Source organism: Hyperolius riggenbachi, chromosome 2, assembly GCF_040937935.1.
Source record: "Hyperolius riggenbachi isolate aHypRig1 chromosome 2, aHypRig1.pri, whole genome shotgun sequence".
Taxonomy (NCBI): domain Eukaryota; kingdom Metazoa; phylum Chordata; class Amphibia; order Anura; family Hyperoliidae; genus Hyperolius; species Hyperolius riggenbachi.
Window position 1 is genome coordinate 126,686,477 of NC_090647.1, and position 25,025 is coordinate 126,711,501.

A 25,025-nucleotide genomic window follows, 5' to 3' on the forward strand; every position below is an offset into this window, starting at 1 on the left:
TTCACCACTACGATACTTCCAACCTATGCGGGTATAAAAATGTCCCATCATACACATTTTTATACTATATATCATATATATAGTTAGTATATACGTCCATATAATTGCAGTATATATAGTGCCCCCCCCTGTATACAGGTAGTATATACTAGTGGAGTGTTTGGAACTGCAACCCCCCCCCCCCCCCCCCCCCGCCTGCACACACACAACAATCCTGATCTCTGTGTCTGTCCAACCACCCCCCGCCCCCCCGGTCAACGCCACTCTATCCCCATGCAGCTCTCTGAGATTTGTTTGATAAAATCCCAAAGGCACATTGAACATACCTTCGTGTTCTAGTGAGGCGATAATTAAACCCACACTCTGTAATATCCAAATCTCTCTTTGAGAAAGGCTTCATGAGGTTTGTATACAGCGCAAAGGCCTCATCTCCTACAAGTACATGTGGGAAAGGCTGTCCACCATCACTAATGGGACAGGGGATGGGGAGATTTAATTCCCCTGCATACAATCAATGACCAATACTGCTAATAAAAAAAAAATACAAGGCAGCCACAGATGTTATCTAAATTTTTATTGTGGAAAACACAATTATATATATATAAGAGTATGTTCAAGTAGTAAATATAGTATGTTGTTCACAACTTTACAACTATTTTATCTAACAGTTTTTACCTGTTGTTTATAGAAAAAACTTTACTGCAGATATCAATGTGATAATACATTGTAATAAAAAAAAACATGTTTTGGACATAATCTATACGTCTACATTCTTGGTTTGTAACATATTAAAATCATGTTTGCCGGATATCAGCACTGGTGTGAAACAGTCCCTGCCAGGTAAAGTGTTGTCTCTGTACCTCCTTGGTTGGAAACAGTTCTGTTGAAGACTTGTGGTACAGACACAAACTAGGCACAGTGGGGGTGGGGTGGTGGTGATCAGCACTGGTGTGAAACAGTCCCTGCCAGGTAAAGTGTTGTCTCTGTACCTCCTTGGTTGGAAACAGTTCTGTTGAAGACTTGTGGTACAGACACAAACTAGGCACAGTGGGGGTGGGGTGGTGGTGATCAGCACTGGTGTGAAACAGTCCCTGCCAGGTAAAGTGTTGTCTCTGTACCTCCTTGGTTGGAAACAGTTCTGTTGAAGACTTGTGGTACAGACACAAACTAGGCACAGTGGGGGTGGGGTGGTGGTGATCAGCACTGGTGTGAAACAGTCCCTGCCAGGTAAAGTGTTGTCTCTGTACCTCCTTGGTTGGAAACAGTTCTGTTGAAGACTTGTGGTACAGACACAAACTAGGCTCAGTGATCAGCACTGGTGTGAAACAGTCCATGTCTATTTTTTTTTTTTAAATCTTGCTGTACTGAAATGGTATTGAACCTTCGCGAGACACAAAGTAGTTAGCAAATCTGCCACGTACATCTCCGGCTTCATTGCTGCCTCTACAAGAAACACTCTGAGTGTCTGTGAAAGGATGATCTGGGACCTCATCTGAGTTAATGCCTTCTTTCATGCGTACATAATTATGGAGAACGCATGCGGCCTTCACTACATTATCCACATTATCAGGTGTCATGATTAGTGTAGAGTGGAACACCCTCCATTTGTTTGATAAAATCCCAAAGGCACATTCAACATACCTTCGTGCTCTAGTGAGGCGATAATTGAAGACACGTTTTCTAATGTCCAAATCTCTCTTTGGGAAAGGCTTCATGAGGTTTGTATGCAGAGCAAAGGCCTCATCTTCTACAAGTACATGTGGGAAAGGCTGTCCACCATCAGCAATGGGACAGGGGGTGGGGAGATTTAATTCCCCTGCATACAATTTCTGACCAATACTGCAGGAACGGAATATGTGAGAGTCTGCAGTACTCCCATAGGACCCCACATCCACTGCAATGAACTTGTACTGTGCATCAACCACAGCCATAAGCACAATTGAGAAATACTTCTTGTAGTTAAAATATTTAGAACCGGATCCTGTCGGTAGCTGGATACGTATGTGCTTTCCGTCGACGGCACCGACACAATTTGGAAAATTTGCTTTAGCTTTGAAGCCTCGGGCTGCCTCTTTCCAGGTATCCTCAGTTGGTTCTGGCATATAAAGTGGTTGGAGTACCTCCCAAATCCGACGGCAAGTGTCATGCACTATCCCATGTATAGTTGATCTTCCCAACCTAAACTGATAATGCAATGAGGCAAAAGACTCTCCAGAAGCAAGAAACCTGAGGAGGAGGAGGAAAATAGTATTAAAATACACAAAAAATACGAGTTGGACACAAAAGTATAAAAAAACAAACACCATAAACAAAAAAAAACCTGACTCACCGTAAGGTCAGCAACAGTCTTTCGGCTGGACTGACCGGCATCCGCATGTTGGTGCGCTGTCTCCGAATAAGTGGCGACACCAACATCAGGAGTTCATCGAATGACGACACAGACATCCGAACATAACGGTGAAACTTCTCGGGGTGTCTTCTTAAGTCTTTATAAAGGGCCATAAAGACACCCTTAGTAGACCTCTGAGCTGTTATGGGATGTACCCATGTACGATGACGCACAACCCTCTGAGGCGAAGACCGCTTCATCAGAAGCATCCTCAAAGAAAGAAGCTTCAGCTGCAGCAGACTAGCCTCACACTGATCCATATTGAAAGTCAAAAACGCAATTCCTGGGGACAACTACCAGAGCTCAAAGACAAAATGTCGATATCACTCAGGAGTACAGGAAGTACAAACCTATGACGAATTTCCACTTCCAGGTACAGTTGTTCTGCCCCTTTTTATGACTACTTCCTCTTTAACAGGCGTCTAACTATCAAACGCTACCAAACGCTGTTGAACGCGTACGCTCACTGGAACGCTGACAACCGCAGGCAAATAGTTTTGTTCAAACGACATGACGATTTGTGTCGTTCGGCGTTCAGCGGTTGAACGCTTATAGACGCGGACGCAGCGCAGACGTTCGTGTGAACCGGCCCTAAGTGAACTGTTTACTTTTTCTCTGCTAGAGGAAAGGTCATTACTTCACAGACTACTCTGAAAGAATCATTTTGAATGCTGAGTGTTATGTAATCTGCACATATTATAGAATAATGCAATGTTAGAAAAAACACTATATACCTGAAAATAAAAGTATGAGAATATTTTGTTTGCTGCTAATCTTCTAGAAATTATTCATAGTACACAACCAATTCATTATATCATATTTTTTTTCGCTTCAGTGTCTCTTTAATACTTAATTAATGCAAAATAGTGCGCTTCCCTAAAAAGTCCATAAAAAGTCTCTGAGTATTAATATGTGTCTTCTGGTCCTCGTGACTCCACCGTGGAACATCACATGTAAGAGAGCAGATGACAATACATAGTGTGATCTGTTTTTAACGTCGATTTTGAGGCTACCACTCAGAGTAAAAGCCACCCGTTTGTAAACTGAGGGATCACCAGCCTCCACCGTGTTCAAATAACAGAATGGCCCACTCACCTTTACAAATAGCTGCCCAGACCAGCAGACAGCAGTTAAAGGGGCACTATGGTGAAAAATTATAAAGTGTAAAATATGTGAAAACATATACAAATAAGAAGTACATTTTTTTACAGAGTAAAATGAGCCATAAATTACTTTTCCCCTATGATGCTGTCACTTACAGAAGGTAGTAGAAATCTGACAGACGTGACAGGTTTTGGATTAGTCATTTTCTTCATAGAGGATTCTCAGGGATTTATTTATTTTCAAAAGCACTTAGTGAATGTCAGTTGCTCTGTCCAACTGCCAAAAAACTGTGTAGCGAGCAGGGAAGCTGGCCAGCATCATTGTTTAAATCCTTTTTAGGGAATTTCTTTATAAAGAATAAAAGCCTTGCTGAGAATCCCCTATGAAGAGACGGGCTAGTCCAAAACCTGCCAGCAATGTCAGATTTCTATTACCTACTGTAAGTGACAGAAACATAGAAGAAAAGCAATTTATGGCTCATTTTACTCTGCAAAAAACGTACTTCTTATTTGTCTGGGTTTGCACATATTTTAAATTTTACAATATTTCGCCATAGTGCCCCTTTAATGCTAGATGCCTTCTAGCTAAATTTTGGAAGGGCCTCCAACCTCAGCCTTAATAGATAGAATCTGGTGGCTCTCTTACATGGAACACATTTCATACAAATTGAAAGCCAGACTTCATGTGTTTACCACTGGACCATGCAGATCCTCTTGGGTCAGATTTGTTGTCGATAGAAACTTCTGCCATAGCTGTTGACTTAAAATGCTTACTAATGTGCTGCTTTTTCTTGTTGGAATAATGGGTTACCAATACTTGTACTCTTTCTGTATGCTATGCCTTTTGTTTTTATTGGCTCACCGTTTTGCACACTTGTCATTTTGATTCTGCTCAGAACACTGTGTGGTGTGTGTTGTTATAATGTTTATAAAAATTTTGAATACTTAAAAAAAAAAAGAAAAAAAAAAAAGAAGACGTCCATAGTTCTCTGAACATCATAGCCAAGTTGTTATCTAGGACTAATACGATGGCATCCTACCCAGCAGCTGCAGCTGCAGTAGTGAACCAAGCTGACGGATTGCAATATGCAGTGCTTTTGCCTTGGAAATCAGGCATATTATGTGGAGGAGATTGTATGGAGGCTGCCATATTTATTTCCGTATAAGCAATACCAGTTGCCTGGCAGTCCTGCTGATCCTCTGCATCTCATCCTTTTAGCCATAGTCCCTGACATTAATGTCAGATCTGACAAGATTAGCTGCATGCTTGTTTCCGGTGTGATTCAGACAATACAGCAGCCAAATAGATCAGCAGGGGTGCCAGGCAACTGGTATTGTTTACAAGGAAATAAATATGGCAGCCTCCATATCCCTCTCATTACGGTTGTCCTTTAAAGTGAATCTGTAACAAAAAAAGCCCTAGGGGTTATTTACCTTTGGAGGTGGAAGCCTCTGAATCCTAATCCTCCCATCCTCTTCACCCTTTGGCACTGGCAGGCCCCAAAAAATCATCTGACAAGTCTGTTGGCTGTGGCGCAGTAACGATTGCAATATTTACCTACCACGCTCCTGCACAGACGCAGTAGTGGCTTTCTGATGGGCTACGGCAGAAATAGCTGAGCCTGATAGGGTCCGCTCTGCTGCGCAGCCGCGAGTTGCCTGCTCTTGGGCAGTAGAGCAGACCTGATTGGGCTTGGCTATTTCCACCAGAGCCCATCGGAAGCCACTACTGTGTCTGTGCAGGAGCGTGGAAGGTAAACATGGCCGCTGTCCCGGGGCTGCAATCGATGGATCCTGGCGGGTAAATAGGATAGGGGAAGCCTCCTTAGGATCCAGAGGCTTCCCGCTCCTGAGGTAAGTACCCCCCAGGGGCTGTTTCTTTTTCAACAGGTTCTTTTTAAAGCCTGGTACACACTTTCAATTATGATGGTCAATCACAGACTATTTTTACCACCTCCATGTAGTATGAGGGTCAACAGATATTGAAGACTATGAGCAGATTGTGTAGGTAAATCCTCATATTACATGGAGGTTGTAAAATGAGTCAGTGATTGGCCAATCATAATTGAAAGTGTGTACCAGACTTTAGGGTGCATACTCACACCCAATTTTGATTGGCCAATGTTTGTCCAATTTGACCACTTCCATATAGCATGAGAGCATATCTGTTCATAATATTACAAACAAAATATGTTGGCCTTTATAATACACGGAAGTGGTAAAATTGGTCAGTGATTGGCCAATCAAAATTGGATGTGTTTATGTACCTAAAGCCTGGCACACACATCCCATTTTGATTGGCCAAACGATTTTACCACTTCCATGTAGTATGAGAATGTATCTACACAATCTGTTCATAGTATTCAAAATTGGTTGGCCTTCACACTAAATAAAACTGGTAAAAATGGGCAGTGATTGGTCAATTAAAATTGGATATGTGTGTGCCAGGCTTTAGTCAAGGTTACTGAAACAACACACCAATTGGAGGACATTGACCACTACAGTTATTGAAATATAAATGTTTCTAAACAATAATGATGGACAATATCTACAAAATTATAATCCTGAAAGAAAACACTTTATACATTACTGGTGACCTTAGCCTGTTTAAAAACGGGCTAGGTCTGTCACAAATCTGCCGTGTGCATGTGCGCGCCTGCCGCACGCGCGCACACACGCCCGACCCTCTGGCCCCGTCCTCCTCTGGCTCTCGACAGTGTCTCTGCGTCTGGTCCCTACACATGCGCCGTGCACAAAAGCACTGACACAGGGACGGACGCAGGGACACTTGTAAATTATATACAGAGATTATCACAGTAACTACAGGGACATTTTTAATATTCTGGGATGTTTTGATTATTAAACTTTATTATTAGCTCCTAATTTAACTACCTCATGGCTACAGGAATCATCTCTTTCCCCTTCACAAGTAACCTCTGATACCTGCCTTTTCCATTTCTTGCTGGAACAGTATTTATATAGTCCCAGCTATACCATTAAACATGTGTGTGTTTAATTGTTACCAAGTGCATGCTGTCCCTTTTCTTGTTCCATTATAAGCTTGGCTATGTGTCTGTCGCTGTGATAATGTATTTACTTAGTTCTGTGATTACCAAGCAGAGTGATGTCATTCCTCTGTGGAAAACCCATTTCAGGATCAGCACCACGGCCAGCAACTGCATTACTTATTTAACACACTGAAAAACTGGAACCTGAATTAAAGGAACAGGCTGCTTCTCCACATAACTGCTGTACGATAAGGGCTGCAGAGGGGAGAGATACCAAAATATCTGATGTAAGACATTGCATGTTGCCATAAGTCATTTGCATAAAGACGTAAATTGTTAACACACACTAAGGTGATAGAAATGAAAGCAAACCTGAAGTGAAAATGAACTGATGAGATAAACAATTGTATCTATAGTCCTACTCCTTAATAGGACTTTTCTACAATGTCACAGTCTTATAATGTATCTAAAGCATACATGTCAAACTCCGGCCCGTGGGCCAAATCCGGCCCTGAGAGCCATCAGATTCGGCCCTCAGGTGGTTTCCCCACTTTGCATTATGTTTGGCCCACTTAGGATCACCAGAGAAGCTATATTGGAGTGAAAGTCCTAGATCCCCAGGGAAGCCATATGGGGAGGGGGAAAGCACTAAGTACCAGGGAAAGATATAGGAGAGTGAGGGGTCCATTAGACACCCAGGGAAATGTATAGGGGAAAGAGGGGGCCACTAGAGAGGTCCACTAAACATCAGGGAATTGTATAGGGTTGGGAGGAAGAACCACTAAACACCAGGGAAATGTATAGATGAGGGAGGAGGGCCACTAGTCACCAAGGAATCACATAAAGGGAAGGAGGGGGGCACTAGATACTAGAGAACTGTATATGGAATTGAGGGTGGCTATTTGACACCAGGAAACTATGTAAGGGAGAGAGGTGGCCACTAGACATTGAGGTCGGCCCGCGACTTGGTCCCAGAGCAAAATTTCGGCCCGCTTTGTATTTGAGTTCGACACCCCTGATCTAAAGTAAACCTGAGATGGCAGGAAAACAAGAATTTATACATACCTGGGGCTTCCTCCTGCCCACTTCGGCCTGATCGGTCACTCGCCGTTCTCCGCTGTCTCCTTGTTTACCCACGACTCCTCCCGGTAACTTTGGGAGTAAGGGCTTACTACGCTTGCAGGGCCCGGGCCATGCGCACGTGCTCCATCGCGCTCCCGTCACAGGGAGCGCATGTGCAGTAGTACTGTTTGGAATGCTCACAGTTGTGGGAGTGCGATGGGGGAACGTTCGCACCAACTGGCCCGACTGACCGAAGTTACCGGGAGATTTGTGTACGAACGAGGAGGTGGCGGGGTACAGCAGAGCAGCACTCAGGCCGAAAGGGGGTGGAGGAAGCCCCAGGTATGTATACATTCTTACTTTACATTCATCTCAGGTACACTTTAATGGTAAATATACATTTACACTTTTGGCTGTCTCATTTGAATATCTCAGTTTTTTCTATAGTTTTCTGCTCCCACAGAGACAAATCTTCAACTACTAATGTGTTCCCTGGACTGAGAAGTATTTGTTAGCCACACCCAGTTTTATTTACGCTAATTAGTTGTCAGAAAGCATAATGTTTAGCCTTGTACACATGTATGAGGACTGTCACCCACAGGGACCATGGCTCGATCTGCTGTACAGATGCATCACTAGCCTACAGGCTAGCAATGTATCTGTTGCTATGAATCGGAAAGCAGGGACAACATGTGACGCATGATGGAGAAGTAAGTATAAAGGGAAAATTCTCTCAGCCTGTGCTCAGCCAAGAGAATCTGACACTCTATTAGACATGTTGACAAATTTAGACCAACTTTACCAGGAATTGTATGCTGTGTGCTGGATTTTGGTGGAAAATTGGATTGAACCGGAATAAATTGTATATAACTATTCAGTACACCTTTACGGTTCAACAGCATGTGCAGTGCAGAGCCGCTTGTCTTTGGGAGCACTCTGGCTCTCAAAGGCTTCTGAAGCTTCCCACGTCAAGTTCAAATATGTATGTTAAATAGTTTAAAGATACTCTGTAACAAAATTTTCAGCCTTATTTCTCCTATCCTATAAGTTCCTATACCTGTTCTAATGTGCTCTGGCTTACTGCAGCCTTTCCTAGTTGCAATGTCTCTCTAACATATCTTATCTTCTTTTCTTTGTCAAGCTTTGTCGACCCAGAGAGGAAGGAGCTGCGGAGAGTGTTGAAAATATCACAGAGGGGGCTAGGAGATGTCGCCGAACAGGCTAAAATGTTTATTTATATAACATTTCTTCAATACAGATTGTCTTTAAATATCTTTCCTATCAGCAACGTAGCTAAGGCGCTGTGGGCCCCGATGCAAGTTTTACAATGGGGCCCCCCAAGCACTCTATACATAACAATTGATACGGCACACCAAAACCTGCCAATGGCAACTACAGTGTCAGAGGTGCAAGAAAGGAATGGGGAACAGTTTCTTGATGATTACCACTATTCAAAGCATCTATAGAAGTGATCATTACAAGCACAACACCAGTAGAGAGATAATACTGAAGTAAAGGTAGGAACCCCCCAGCCCCTCTGGCCCAAGGGCCCCTGTGTGGTTGCAACCTCTGCACCCCTATTGCTACGCCCCTGTTTCCTATCAAATACTCCCTGTCAATCTAGTGAATCATAAGCCGAAGTCTCTAAGTCATTCTGCCCTTTGCTCATGTAATCAAGTTAGACCACACATGTCAAACTCTGGCCCATGGGCCAAATCTGCCCTATAGAGCCATGAAAATTAGCACTCAAGTGCTTTCCCCACTTAGCACTATGTAGACCAAGAGTGAAGCAATAAGATCACCAAGGAAGCCATATGGGAGAGGAAGGGGGAGAGCTTTAGACTCCAGCGAACTGTATAGGAAAGGGAGGGTGCCACCAGATGCCAAGGTGCTGTGTAGGGGGCAGGGGGGGGGGGCATTAGACACCAGGGAACTTTTATAATGGAGGGAGAGGAGGACTACTAAACATCGAGGTTGGCCCGCAACTTGGTCCAAGTGTTTAACTTTGGACCACTTCGTATTTGAGTTTGACAACCCTGAGTAGAGCCTGATTGGTTCACAATGTTTCCATCTCCTTCTCTCTCAAGGTGAGTGCAGAAGAATGTGCAGGAGATTATACGAGGCTCTTATAAAGACAAATATCTTTATTCGATCTTTATTAAAAGCATAATTAAATTAAATGTTGTTTTCTTCATTTTTGCCCAGAGACCATGTCTAAGTTCACTACAATGTACTTTAATGAAACAGCAGTCTTATTTATAAGGTTCCCACTTCCAGCACCTGTCCTGTATTTATCACACTGTGGCTGGGCTCATTCTACGTGTCCAGTAAGGTGCTGCAGATATTCTCCTTTGGTTGCTGCTCCAGCTGGGAACACAGCTTGGCAGAATTCACAGATCTGAGAGCTGAGGCCATCATCTGAGAACGTGTCTTCATTATGGTCACGGTGGCATTCTCCAGACAGGCAGCTGGGGCTCCAGGAAGACTGCACAGAAGAGAGCAGAGCACACATATGATCAGTGGGAAGATAAGCAAGTAAAGGCAAAAATAGACGACAAATTAAAATAGCTGTTGTCTTATTAGCTTCTAACTGTAATCCCTTTGGACCCTATTTGTTAAGCCACAAAGCATGAAAGTTACAAACATTCTCTGACTCACTTCTGAGTGTTAACTCTTGTCTAATCATATCGGTTTACTCCTTATTAACTATATCTGATAAATGCTCATGAAGATTAACCCTCCGGGGCTTTCACACTGGGGTGGTGCCGCGCCCCACTGCAGGGCAATAAAAGTCTATGTGGACTTCCATATCGATGCGGCGCAGCACATTGCAACAGAACCGTTACTGTGTGGCTCTGTGACGACCTGCCATGAAGTCAGGTAAGTGTATGGCGACATGTGTATGTTAAAATTCCCACCACAAGTTTTACTCGAGACTTCGTAGCAATGCGTTTCCATGCAAGTGATCACTTCAGCCACAGGAAGTAAGCGTCACTTCCTGCTTGGCTGGCTGCCAGATGGGGATTACTGCGTACTAACGCAGTATTTCCCAAAGGCCTGTTTTTGATGGTGCAGTGCGGCCCTGGGCCACGCCGCACTAGTAACGCCAATTCACAGTCTGAAACCAGCCTTAGTCTTTGTTCCCATTTGTGCCGGACCATGTGTGGCCAGCGGGAGCCGATGCTCCGCCGATGGTCCGGCTGCAGCTCGGGGCAGATGTGCTCCCCTATATGCTACATGGAGGATCGCAACCGCCTGCCGGGGACTATCGCGGACTGCACAAAAGTGTGGTCTTCTTACTGCATCGATCCCTCAGATCCGTTGCGGCATGACAAGTGTGAATGGCTCCTATTTATAAACAACGAGCTCTTTACTGTGGAGCGGAGAACTGACAAAAATGTAAATTCCTCTGCATAAAGTGGACCTGAACTCTTGCACAGGACAGAAGGAAAACATAAACAAATGCACCCTGTATGTATTTAGAGAGTTTAGCCTGTCTAATTCCCCCTCATCTGTGATTAAAGTTGTAGTTTAATCTCTTCAGCTGCATCAGCTCCTGCCACAGCAGAAAGCTAATTAGTAAACACAGGATATTAACAATATGTCTGTTTCCATGAAAGCAGGAAATAGATGTACTGCAGATTTACTGCAGGATTTGTATCAGCTGTAACAAAGAACTCTTTTTCTTGAAAGGTGATTATGCTGCTGTGTATCTTTTAGAGGAGATAGGAAGTTCTGAGTTCAGGTCCGCTTTACGTGGGAACAGAGCCTTAGCTTGCTAGTATTAAAAACAAAACTATATGCAAAAATCAGCGGGGAGAGAAGGGACACAGGCGGGGAGTGGCGACATAGAGGAGACGTGGGAGTGGCGTAGAGTGACAGTGAACATGTAAACACGCTGCGTGTCGCTAGCATGGCGGTTTACTTTGGGGGGCACAGCAGAGTGCAGGGGGGGCCGGGGGGAGCTAATATAGCAACAGAGGCTGGGCATTACATGCAGACCCAGCCTCTGTATGCAATTAGGATTTGTAAAACTGGGAGAGATTATATTACCTATCTATTTTAATTAACGTAACTAATGTAACTTAATGACAGTATGTTTGTTTAGGCTGAAGTTCATCTTTAAGCATCAGAACATGGTATTTATATTTACATATTTTGTTTTGTTTACTTTATGCAGAGGAGGACAGAATCAGAGGTAGAGGTTTAGGTGAAAAGTACTAGTATAGGGTTATTGAGGAAGTCATCATTTATAAAAATCTACAACTGACAGTGTGCTTCTTATCTCACAATGGCCTCAATTCACTAAGGGCAGTTCGGTAAAATAATTTAGGTATCTGCTACCTTTACTGGTGTTCCAGCTAATATTGTGGCAGATACATTTGCTACATGGATATCAGAGTACATTTGCTACCCATACTGGTACCTATACTGTCACGTGCTGCAGTGGACCCTACCAACTAACCATTGTGCCTGTGCCCCCAAAAATCTGAAAAAAGGTAGAGCCAGAAAACATTTTTTTTGCATGAGCAATGCTTATGGGATTAGCTTTTGGCAGTTTAAGTTATGTACGCTTCTTCTTTTCCTGAAAAACTGTAACGTTTGCGGAATTATCTCCGTGGTCAGCGCACAACATGTGCACTGACACTGTGGAAACCCTCCAAAAGCGCTTGGAAAAGGGAACCCAGCTTTGGTGCAAATGCACCTGTAGAGAGGAATTCCAACCAGCAGATGGAGCTGTGGAGTACAGAGGAACCCGGTCTCTGTACAACCACAGATGCCAGATGGAGATTGTACGAAGTGAAGCAATACAGGGCAAGATAGCCTCTCGAGAGAGAGAGTGAGCACAGAGACAGAATGTATGTATGTCCACCAATCTAGTCGACACCCGGCGACGGTTGACATACAACAGCGAAGACCAAAGTGAGAAAGCAATCGCAAGAATGGCGATTGCTAATAGAGACACAAGACTGAGTAAATACAGATCATAGGAAGAATAAAGACAGATCCAATTAACGAACTGTAATCCAACACGAAGGAACAGACAGGACTAGCTACACGCGGTCACCACACGTTAATCGCAATAGCGACAAAGCGCGTTCAAGGCACGGTCACCGCACGTTAAGTGCAACAGTGACAAAGTGTACCAACCCTGACTAACAAACGAAACACAAAAAATGAAAACAAACAGAGTATGCGAACGCTTGCTAATCAGTTGCCTCACCCAGACAACAGCAAGCGTTCGTTCCAGACAAGACAGACAGAAGGAGTAACCAGTAGCAACCGCTGCTCTGGCTTACACTCCAAGAAAGAGTACAGAAGGATCCACCACCTCTACCGCTAGGGCGAATGCGATCCAAACAGACAGAGCGATTCACCGTCAGCTGCCGTTGGAGAAAGTGCAATCGCAACAGACAAGACAGAATTAGGCAATACAGATAATAAACAAACTGACTGCACTAGAAGGAATGCTAGTGCACTCCCAAGGATAACTACTCTAAGACAATATTTAGCAAACAATTAGCAGAGGGGCTGAAACTCAAGGTAAGTCCAGCAGAACCAAACCTTTATGACCAGCCGGGAATTCTGGGAGGAAATGGCATTTATATTGCAAGCCTTCAAGAGAGGCAGAGCTATCAATTACCAGATAAGTGAATGCAAATCCCTCACCAGAACGGCAAGTCTGAAACTTGCAGAGTGAAAACAGGTCTCCTTTCCAGGGACCTGCAGCATACAGACCTGAAAAAGGGTCAAAAAGCTGCCTGCCTGTACAGAAAGCAGAGCAGATCATTACAAAAGTGCAACAGTTTCCAATTTATTTTTTGTTACACAATGGCCTCAATTCACTAAGCTTTATTAAACACTTTATCAAAAGTTTGATAATTTACCTCATGGGTAAAATCTAATTTTGAATTCACTGAGGTGTTATATATTTATTGAATGTTTTATCAATAGTAAATTCAAAATTAGATTTTACCCACGAGGTAAATTATCAAACGTTCGATAAAGTGTTTGATAAAGCTTAGTGAATTGAGGCCAAAGTGTATTTCTTTTGTTGCATTTTGTGCTATGGTAGGATCAGATTATTTTCTTGGGAACAAACAGACATGGGCAATTCTGCCACCAAGTGGTCATAAGTGGTGGTATATTTTCTAGTACTTTTCAAGTTGTATATGATTGTATATGATTGTATACGATTGGTCCATTTTCAAGCTGCATACATTTGAGAACAAAATTGGCACCGTCCTGCATTCATTCAGAATTATAAGCATCTCACTGACCACCCCTGATCACCCCTAGTTATCACCTTAGCAATATAATATTGTACCAAATTTTGGACCTCTCATGTGTCTATGTCTCCAACTACTTGTTTTGCACTATGTACAGCTTTATGGAAGATGTTGGCGCTATATAAATAAAAAATAATTGTTAAATTAAAGATAACTGCTATGTGAAGATGCTGCAGTGTAACAGTAAACCTTTTCCATTATTTCTAAAACATAAACAGATATGCTTTGAACCACCCACATCTCAACTCAAGCCCCATCCAAAACATTCCGTAAAGAGAGTCTGAAGTGTTATAAATTACCTCTTTCTATTTCAGAATGCTCTTTAGCCTCATCCCCGCGGCCGTTGCCCCAAATCCCGGGGCAAAATTCTACGACTTTCAAAGTTGCAGATTTTGCTGCCTCTGCTTTTTGCTGTAGCTCTGCCTCCAGTCCATTCAATCACTGCCGATCGCCGCCTCTCACCGACCCTCTCAGTCTTCTTTCAAAGAGAGGGGCGGGAAGAGGCGGCGATCGGCGGTGATTGAATGGACTGGAGGCAGAGCTACAGCAAAAAGCTCTGCCTTCTCCAAGAAGCATTGGAGGATTTAGCAATGGGGATTAAAGGAGGGATAAAGAACCCGTACGGCTGCAGGGATGTGGCGATTCATCTTTGCTCAAAAGGCTAAAGAGCATTGTGAATTAAAAAGAGGTATTTGTAACGCTTCAAACTCTCTCTAAGATAGCAAGCGGAGGTGTCTGTGAAACGGCTGTTGGGACAGTATAGTGCCCGTTATCTACTGGTATGCCTGTGCTGTGTTGATTGTTAAATTGGTGAAGCAGTGGAATGGTGCCTCATTCTCTTCTTGAAGATAAGAAATGATTGATATGTAATTAATTCATACTGTTTGATCCACCCTGAGCCTGCTGGACAGCATATTTACTGCTGGCAGGCAACAAAAAAACCAGACCAAACCAACTGTCATTATCTATAAACACACCCATTAACAAAGTGATAGGTAAAAAGGTTGTTTTTATTTTAATAAATAACAGTGGTGGGCTGAAATTTTGCATCAAAATTTGCAATTACACATCGTAATCATAATGTGAAATTTCAGAGCAAATCGTAATTAATTTTACGGTATGTAATAGTAATATTTCATAATTTCACTAAATGCACTCAATTTTCAGCTTACTTTTCGCAGTTTTGCTAAATTTTGTGCCGAATTTAGCAGTGAATAGCAAAGCCACCATAAATGCTATTGCTACTATGGTGGCAAAGCCACCATAAATGCTATTGCTACATATGTTAAGGAGAATCGTGGGTACAAGTCAAAAAAAGATTTTTTCAAAAAGACCTTGTAGATTTTGAGAAAATTGATTTTAAATATGCAAAGAAAAATGGTTTTGAAACATCTTTTTTTAAAAAAACAAAAAACATTTTTTCTTTGCATTTTTAAAATTGATTTTCTCACAAACTACAAGGTCTTTTTGGAATTTTTTTTTTACTTGTGCCCAACAGTCTCGTTAACATGTGTAGCAATTTCGGTGGCACTACCATGCATGGGGGATTTGCTATTCACTGCCAAAATAGGCATGAAATTATGTGAAAATTACGCAAAATATTAGGCGAAATTATGAATAACTATGAAATCAATTGAATCTACAAATTGTAATTACGTATAAGCATGAATGCGAAAATGTACGTGAAATTTAGCGTATTTGTAATTAGCTGGTTACGATCATCATTGATAAATATATATGTATGCAGTATATGTATATATATATATATATATATATATATATATATATATATATATATATATGTATATATATATATATATATATATATTTCTCATTCACTCTCTCTGTCTCTCTCTGTCTCTCTCTCTCTCTCTTTCTCTCTCTATGTAAATACTGCTTGCTTGGCAGTTGGAAACAGTTGTTATTTACCAGGATAAAAAGACGTTCACAGACAAGAAACTGTGAGGACCATGGCCCTGACATCACACTGTGGGAGGGGTTTCACTCCAGTATCAGCCCTACGGAGGTCCCTGCTGATCTATTTGAGTAAAGGTAAAGATTTCTAGTTGGAAAGGGAGTATCAGCTACTGACTGGGATGAAATTGAATCCTGGGTTAGGGCTGGTGCACACCAAAACCCGCTAGCAGATCCGCAAAACGCTAGCAGATTTTTAAACGCTTTTTTTTATTTTTATGAGGCGTTTTGCTAGCGTTTTGCGGATTGCTGCTGCGGTTTTCAGTATAGTAGATTTCATATATTGTTACAGTAAAGCTGTTACTGAACAGCTTCTGTAACAAAAACGCCTGCAAAACCGCTCTGAAGTGCCGTTTTTCAGAGCGGTTTGCGTTTTCCTATACTTAACATTGAGGCAGAAACGCACCCGCAATCCAAAAAATGCCTCACCCAGGCATTTTTCGTTTCTGCAAAACGCCTGCCGCTCTGGTGTGCACCACCCCATTGAGATACATTGACCAAGCAGATCCGCAGCCGCAAGCGGATCTGAAAATGCCCAAAAAGCCGCTCGGTGTGCACCAGCCCTTAAAGTTCCTCTTCAAGTGGGCTGTAAATTCAGGAAGTTATTTTTAAACAGAGAATGAAAAGCTGTATACTCTACATCATGATCATATTTCCTATTATGCTTTCTTGAAATGTAACTCATATAAAGAGGATCACTAACATTTAAGAGGAAATGTAGTGAACATAAAAAAAATTAAAATTGCTTATGTTTGTTTACAATATTCATATAGGGCTGGTGCACACCAAAACCCGCTAGCAGATCCGCAAAATGCTAGCAGATTTTGAAACGCTTTTTCTTCTTTTTCTGTAGCGTTTCAGCTAGCGTTTTGCGGATTGCTGCTGCGGTTTTCAGTATAGTAGATTTCATATATTGTTACAGTAAAGCTGTTACTGAACAGCTACTGTAACAAAAAACGCCTGGCAAACCGCTCTGAAGTGCCGTTTTTCAGAGCGGTTTGCGTTTTTCCTATACTTAACATTGAGGCAGAAACGCATCCGCAATCCAAAAAATGCCTCACCCAGGCATTTTTCGTTTCTGCAAAACGCCTCCCGCTCTGGTGTGCACCACCCCATTGAGATACATTGACCAAGCAGATCCGCAGCCGCAAGCGGATCTGAAAACGCCCAAAAAGCCGCTCGGTGTGCACCAGCCCATATAGATTATTTAGTCAGTTTTTGCCCATTGTAAAATCTTTCCTCTCCCTGGTTTACATTCTGAAATTTATCACTGGTGCTGACATCTTTAGTCCTGCCAGGTGATCTGCACAGAATGTTTGCTACTGAGAGTTCTATGCACAGAGGGAGATATTGCTTGCTTGGCAGTTGGAAAAAGCTGTTATTTCCCACAATGCAATGAGGTGCACAGACAGCCTGACATCCTACTGTGGGAGGTGCTTCACCACAATATCAGCCATAGAGACCCTCCAGATGATCTGTTGGAGAAAAGGTCAATATTTCTCATCGGAAAGGGGGTATCAGCTACTGATTGGGATGAAGTTAACTCCTTGGTTAAAGTTTCTCTATAAGCTTCATTTCACCCTTTAGTCACCCTTGCTAATCCAGTCTCAGGCCTGGAACCCACTAGATAGCGCAAAGCGTTATTGCAATCGCTAGCGATTTGTGTTAGCGTTTTGCAAATTATTTTAGGGGTGATTTCCCTGCTCTTATACAATTCATTAGAAAGGAATTGCTCCCAAAATGCTGCATGTCCTGCGTTTGCGATTTCCTTAAAGGACTATCGCGGAAATCATAAAATGTAAAATACATGTAAACACATACAAATACAAAGTATATTTCTTCCAGAGTAAAATGAGAAGTAAATTACTTTTTTCATAGGTTGTTGTCACTTACAGTAGATAATAGAAATCTGACAGAACTGAGAGGTTTTGGTCTAGCCCATCTCCTCATGGGGATTCTCAGGGTTTTCGTTATTTTCAAAAGCACTTAGTGAATGGCAGTTGCTCCACCCAACTGCCAAATAAGTGTGCATCGAGCAGGGGGGCTGGCCCGCATCTCAGTATGAATCCTTTTCAGGGAGTGTCTTTATAAAGAATAAAGGGCATGCTGAGAATCCCCCATGAAGAGATGGACTAGCCCAAAACCTGTCAGTTCTGTCAGATTTCTACTACCTACTGCGAGTGACAGCAACATAGGAGAAAAGCAAACTCTGGAAGAAACATACTTCTTATTTTTATGTGTTTACAATTATTTTAAATTTTGCATTTTTTTGCGATAGTGGTCCTTTAATCGCAGTCGCTCTAGTGGAATCTGTCCCATTCATTTGCATTGGCAGATCGTTTAGGGAAATAGCTAGGGATTTAAAGCGCTTCCTAAATGCCCAAAGAAACACTCTAGTGGGTTCCAGACCTCAGACGTCTGTCTGAAACACATGTTGCACATAACAAAGAGCAACATACGTGCTTAGAAGACATGTTAAACATGTGATATTCAAGTAGACTAGTGATGATTGTGGAGCTATGATCTTCTACCAAGACGTGCCGCATTGTCCTTGGACACCAATACAGAAAGGAAGGCAAAATCATCAACAGTACCACTAAGCAATAAAACATATGGGTAATTAGGTTCTATAGCTTCCTTCCTGTAGAATGTTTCACCTGGATTTCCACTTTCAACCGAGGTCAGATAATAATGGTTTATTTGGTTAACTGGTTAGAACAGCAAGCTTTCAAGGCAGCTCAAGTCTCTTCATAAGGCATGACAGAATACACCTTGACTGATAAACAGATTTTGCTATTGCTACCAAGAAAAGGTATAATAATACGGGTCAGTTAAAAATGGCGCCCAGCACCGATGGATAAAAACGGCGCACCATTGACTTACATTATGAAACGATATTTATCGTTTTAAATGTTAAAAAATGGCGCCGACCTTTTGAACGAAATTTATCGTTTTAAAACTTATTTTTTTGTCCAGCCTGAACGATATTTGTCATTTTAACCCCTGCTTTGCTGCCGTTTGGAAAATATCTGCCCACCGACTTTAATGTTTAATAGCAAAGCCCCCTTAAACGCTAAAAACACCAACTTTGCAGGGAATGTTAAGAAAAAAATTGTGAACAAGAGAACATTTTTTTTTTCAAAAAGACCTTATAGTTTTTGAGAAAATCAATTTTGAATATTCTCCTTCTGACCGCGGGAAAATTAAACGCCGACTTTAGCGGTTAATAGCAAAGCCCCTTTAAATGCCAGAAACACCAAATGTGTAGGGAATTGTTAAGAAGAACAGTGGGAACAAGAAATAAATTTTTTTTTCAAAAAGACCTTATAGTTTTTGAGAAAATCGATTTTAAATCTTCAAAGAGAAACATCTATTTAAATCGCGTACTGACATTTCCGCGGAAACAATTCCCGCCGACTTTAGCAGTTAATAGCAAAGTCCCCTTAAATCCTAGCAACACCAAATTTGCAGGATATGATAAAAAGATACTGGGAAACAATTTTTTTTTTTTTAAATTTAAATTTTTGGGTTATGTTCAGAGTATGGGAAACTTTTTGAAAAAAAAATGACGTAGGGTCCCCCCTCCCGAGCCTCTGTAACCCCTTGTCTCCCATGCAGGCTGGGATAGCCAGAATGCGGAGCCCCGGCCGACTGGGGCTTCGCACCCTGAGCTATACCAGCCCGCATGGTCCATGGTATGGGGGGGGGGCTCCGGGGGGAGGGGCGGCCAAGCCTTCCCCTCCCCCCGGAGCCCTTGGCCAATCCATGGACAAGGGGCTCTTCCCCACCTCCGGTGCCCCAGGAGGAGGTGGGGGTGACGACTCCCTAGGGGGGGGGAGGTTCATGGTGGCATCTGGGAGTCCCCTTTAAGAAGGGGACCCACAGATGCCCACCCCCCTCCCAGGAGAAATGAGTATAGGGGTACAAAGTACCCCTTACCCATTTCCACAAAGGGTTAAATGAAATAAAAACGCAACCACGAGAAAAGTCGCAAGATGGAGGATACTGTCGTGGGACCTAATTGACGTGGGAATTTTTTCTTAAAGGTACAGGTAAGTATTTGTGGTTAATTTAGAACATTAGGGGACTCCCAGATGCCACCATGAAGGGGAGGGGGGTGGGCCTTTAAGAAAAAAATCCCACGCCAATCAGGTCCCACGACAGTATCCTCTATCTTGTGATCTTCTGATACATCTTGATTGAAGATCTCCGCCGCCCTGACGCCACACACGCTGCCCCCGCCGCACTGCTCTCATTTGTGGTTAATTTAGAACATTAAAGGACTTTTCTCATGGTTGCGTTTTTATTTCATTTAACCCTTTGTGGAAATGGGTAAGGGGTACTTCTTAAAGGGGACTCCCAGATGCCACCATGAACCCCCCCCCCCAGGGAGTCGTCGCCCCCACCTCCTCCTGGGGCACCGGAGGTGGGGAAGAGCCCCTTGTCCATGGTTTGGACAAGGGCTCCGGGGGGGAGGGGAAGGCTTGGCCGCCCCTCCCCCCCGGAGCCCCCCCATACCATGGACCATGCGGGCTGGTATAGCTCAGGGTGCGAAGCCCGGCCGGGGCGCTGCATTCTGGCTATCCCAGCCTGCATGGGAAACAAGGGGGTTACAGAGGCTCGGGAGGGGGGAACCCAAAAATTTAAATTTAAAAAAAAAATAAATACAATTTTTCAATTTTTTTTTAAATATTCTTTCCCAGTATCTTTTTAACATATCCTGCAAATTTGGTGTTGCTAGGATTTAAGGGGACTTTGCTATTAACTGCTAAAGTCGACGGGAATTGTTTCCGCGGAAATGTCAGTACGCGATTTAAATAGATACATTTTCCTCTTTGAGGATTTAAAATCGATTTTCTCAAAAACTATAAGGTCTTTTTGAACAATTTTTATTTCTTCGTGTTCGCACTATTCTTCTTAACATTCCCAACACATTTGGTGTTTCTGGCATTTAAAGGGGCTTTGCTATTAACCGCTAAAGTCGGCGGGCGTTTAATTTTCCCACGGTCAGAAGAAGAATATTCAAAATCGATTTTCTCAAAAACTAAAAGGTCTTTTTGAAAAAAAAGTTTTCCTCTTGTTCACAATTTTCTTCTTAACATTCCCTGTAAATTTGGTGTTTTTCGCTTTTAAGGGGGCCTTGCTATTAAACATTAAAGCCACCGGGCAGATATTTTCCAAACGACAGCAAAGCAGGGGTTAAAACGATAAATATCGTTCAGGCAGGATTAAAAAAAATATTTTAAAACGATAAATTTCGTTCAAAAGGTCTGCACTATTTTAACCTTTAAAACGATAAATATCGTTTTAAACATATATCGGGCAGAAGAAGGCGCCATTATTTAGCCTGCGCCATTTTTCACTAGACCCTAATAATAAGTGTTTCTCCTCACACAGGTAAGACAAGCTCTACATACAGGTGATTACACAGCCATTCCAGCTAAATAATATGAAACTGAGACCTCCAGACTTCTGTGTGCGCTAAAATAAACCGTCAGGAAGTCACAGCCTCTAAATATGATGAAAAAGTCCAGATGTAGAAAGGATTGTAAGAGGAACTAACCAACCAGTATTTCCGCATTTGCCGGCAGACTTATCAGCATATATTTTAAGCTATGTCAGTGCATTCAACTAATGCTGTAAATAATCTTGTTCTAAACCGATCGCTAATCTTTTGTTGCATCTGTCTTTTTATTAACAAACCCATAACATGATAAATACTGATGGCAAAAAAATTCAATTTCGTGCTTCAGTATAACAAATTTCATTTAATAAAGTGTTTATGACCTTCAACTCACTGAGCAACGTGACTGTATTTCCCTTCATCTGTACAGAAGAGCTTATGAGAGGTCGGAGGCTGGGGATAGGCTGTCCAAGACCTCGTTTACGTGCGCTAGAAAATTGCAAACACTGTTTTTAAAGTGAACCTGAGGTGAAAGTGATATGTAGGCTGCCACATTTATTTTCTTATAGGCTCTTTTCACACTGGAGTGCTCTCCCTCGCTGCTCCCTCACTGTTCCCTTGCCACAGGGGCATTCGTTTCTATGAGAATGGCCACAGTACTCGCGCTGTGAGGTGATGTGCTGGAAGTGCTTCTAGCGATGCAGAGGCGATTCAGACTCTGCAGTGCGTTGCGGAGAGGTATAAGAGGTGCCACCCTGCTCACAATTGCTTTGGAGTCAACGGCAGTACAGCAATCTTTATAGATTGTTGCAGTAGTGGTGCAGCACGTATGTGCATACCCGCAAAGTCGTGTGACGCACTTCCTGTCTAGAAGTGTGCACACGACTTAGATGCCTGCCCTTTATGATGTCTGACATCACTTGTACACACGTTCAAGGGGGCGGGGCATGCAGATTTCCATTTTAGGGCTATCTGCCAGCAGGGGTAAATCTGAACACGATGATGCGTTGCGATGTGCTGTGGTAGGCTATTCTACCTTATGTAAATTGCACCGCACCAAGCATGCAGTTAGCCTTAAACAATACCAGATGCCGGGCAGTCCTGTTGATCTTCTGGCATCAGTAGTGTCTAAGTCAAAAGCCTGAAACAATCATTTGTCTAATCCAGTCAAACTTGACTCATAGCACCTGATCTGCTTGCTTGTTCAGATTGCCGGTGGGGGGTGCTTGTAGAGTGGCATTTGAGCTCCTGCTGCCATTCTGCAAGTACCCACCTCTGCTGCACCCTCTGAGACAACAGCTGCTGCATCCTGGGAGATGTCACACTCTGCCCACCTCTGGAAATGCCTGCATAGTAGTGTGGATTCTCTCTGTCTTTGGTGGAAAAAGCCGAGCTGTCGACAAACTCTCATCGATGGTTTCCATCTGGTTCCGTCAGAAGAGCAGTGAGGAAGAGCAGGACGGGGGACGCCGGTGGATTATCAAGAGGCGTCCCTCAACCTAGGTAGAGTAATTACCCAAATTGGGCACTTTTTCCCCACAGGTTTCCTTTAAAAATGATTTTGTAACTTCCAAAGGTGGCAATTCATTTCATGGATTCAGTTATTTTTTTAACCATTTGGGTTATAAAATTTAGAAAATATATATATTTTCTGTATTTCATATCTATTTTCCTACCTAGTATGATACTAATTTTCAGAACATAAATGTTCTAATATTGTGATGCCTGTAACTGAATGACTGTCATGGAACATATGGCCTGTTAAACCACTTAAGCAATTTATCAGTCTTTTTTTAACCTTGTGCTTAGCAAATTATTTTTATATATTGCTGTATGAATCACTTATCCTGCGCTTTTCAAAATTTTACTCTATCTGTACATGAGGAACTTAAAGCGGAATATAACCCTGCATTTCAACTTTGCTCTAAAACATTATTTACAGTATATTATATGCAACCAGCATTTTTTTTTTTTACTAGACCAGCATTGGAAGGGTTACACAGAGCTTTAAAGTTCCTGGAGATTTCTGCAGACGCATCCGAAGCTGACATAGATACATTTTGTTTACATAAATGTATCTAAGTGTTGAATGTGACTCACTCTCTCTGACTGAGAAGGAGCTGGAGGACAGCCAAAGAGTGTGTAACATTTCTCAATAGATACATATAACTAAATAGAATGTAACAATCTGAACTTCTGCATATCTCTCCATGGAACTTTAAACCTCTGTGTTTAACCCTTCCAATGCTGGTCTAGTAAAAAAAAAATGCTTTTTGCATATAATATGCTGTAAATAATGTTTTAGAACAAAGTTGAAATGCAGGGTTATATTCCGCTTTAAGGTGCCCTTGAACAGTACAGTTTTCAGCAACGAATCGCCCAAGGGATCAGATAAATGTGATCAGAAATAAAATGTCATAATACATTGTTTATTTCACCATCAACAAACCAATCTTTCCTTCCTATCCATCAAAACTGGTTATAAAAACCAATTTCCCAATCAACTAAATCAAACAATCACCTTTAGAATCGTTCACAGTTAATTAGGAACATCAACAAAATGTATTTTCTGACAATCCGATCACACTTTATACCAGTACAAGGATATATAGATCAAAAATGTTGAAGAAACTTGAAAAATGTATATGCAAAAATACAAAAAGTCTTTATTGAAGACTAGTGATGTCGCGAACATCCGATTTTCGGTTCGCGAACCCCGTTCGCGAACTTCCGCGGAAGGTTCGTTTCGTGTAAAAGTTTGTGAACCGCAATAGACTTCAATGGGGAGGCGAACTTTAAAAAATAGAAAAAATTATGCTGGCCAGAAAAGTGATGGAAAACATGTTTTAAGGGGTCTAACACCTGGACCCCCAGGTGGCGGAGTGGGATAGACACCAAAAGTCCTGGGGAAAAATCTGGATTTGACGCAAAGCAGCGTTTTAAGGGCAGAAATAACATTGAATGCTAAATTGCAGGCCTAAAGTGCTTTCAAACATCTTGCATGTGTATGCATTCATCAGGGAGTGTAATTAGAGTACTGCTTTACACTGACACACCAAACTCACTGTGTAACGCACCGCAAACAGCTGTTTGCGTAGACTGGTGCGCAACATGGCCAGAGTGCAGGCCGTGGCAATTTTCCAGCCCATATGGTCGCTGGGCTGTGGTAGCTCAATGATAGAACAACAGTGACTGTCAAGCTGATTAAATTTGGTCTGTCCACAATAAAGCAACGACCTTATTATCTTCTTGTATGTAGGTAGGCATAGGTAGGAGTCCCAGTATAGGTAGGTAGGTAGGCATAGGTAGGAGTTCCAGTATAGGTAGGTAGGCATAGGTAGGTGCCTTATTAGTTAGCTAGGCATAGGTAGGAGACCCAGTATAGGTAGGTAGGCTTAGGTAGGAGTCCCAGTATAGGTAGGTAGGCATAGGTAGGTGCCGAAGTAGTTAGCTAGGCATAGGTAGGAGACCCAGTATAGGTAGGTAGGCATAGGTAGGTGTCCCAGTAGTTAGCTAGGCATAGGTAGGAGTCCCAGTATAGGTAGGTAGGCATAGGTAAGTCCCTTAGTATAGGTAGGTAGATAGGTGTCCCCGTATAGGTAAGTAGGTGCCCAAGTAGTTAGGTAGGCATAGGTAGGTGTCCCAGTATAGATAGTTAGGCAGGGCCTGGCTGGCACAGTAATAACAATTACCAAGGTCCAGCTGCAACAGATAGGGCTGTATAATGTCAGTGTCAGTGAGCAACACACACACAAAAAAAACACATCAGGAAAACATTAGCTCTCAAAAGAGCTG

At 42.4% G+C, this 25,025-nt stretch overlaps 2 protein-coding genes across 3 annotated transcripts in view; both read right to left on the reverse strand.

Annotated features, from left to right (window-relative positions):
* Positions 1 to 1,349: 1,349 nt before the first annotated feature.
* Positions 1,350 to 2,445, reverse strand: LOC137544857 (uncharacterized). The gene is made up of 2 exons (XM_068265948.1): positions 2,330 to 2,445; positions 1,350 to 2,226 (listed from the first exon to the last, which is right to left on the reverse strand). Exons 1-2 carry the CDS (start codon positions 2,443 to 2,445, stop codon positions 1,350 to 1,352), a joined length of 993 nt encoding a protein of 330 aa, XP_068122049.1.
* Positions 2,446 to 9,703: 7,258 nt separating this feature from the next.
* The window catches only part of LOC137544061 (TRAF family member-associated NF-kappa-B activator-like), a 51,601-nt gene continuing 36,279 nt past the window's right edge, over positions 9,704 to 25,025 (reverse strand). For both annotated transcript variants that reach the window (XM_068265125.1, XM_068265124.1), the window contains exon 4: positions 9,704 to 10,047. In XM_068265125.1, coding sequence (XP_068121226.1) covers positions 9,874 to 10,047 — 174 coding nt within the window. In that variant the 3' untranslated portion in view covers positions 9,704 to 9,873. The remainder of the gene's footprint in view (positions 10,048 to 25,025) is intronic.

Bases quoted from the DNA above. Each gene is read 5' to 3' on its own strand.
- LOC137544857 (XM_068265948.1), bottom strand. From the start codon at position 2,445: ATGTCTGTGTCGTCATTCGATGAACTCCTGATGTTGGTGTCGCCACTT. The intron at 2,227-2,329 runs GTGAGTCAGGTT...CCTCCTCCTCAG, and splicing joins AGACTGTTGCTGACCTTACG to GTTTCTTGCTTCTGGAGAGT.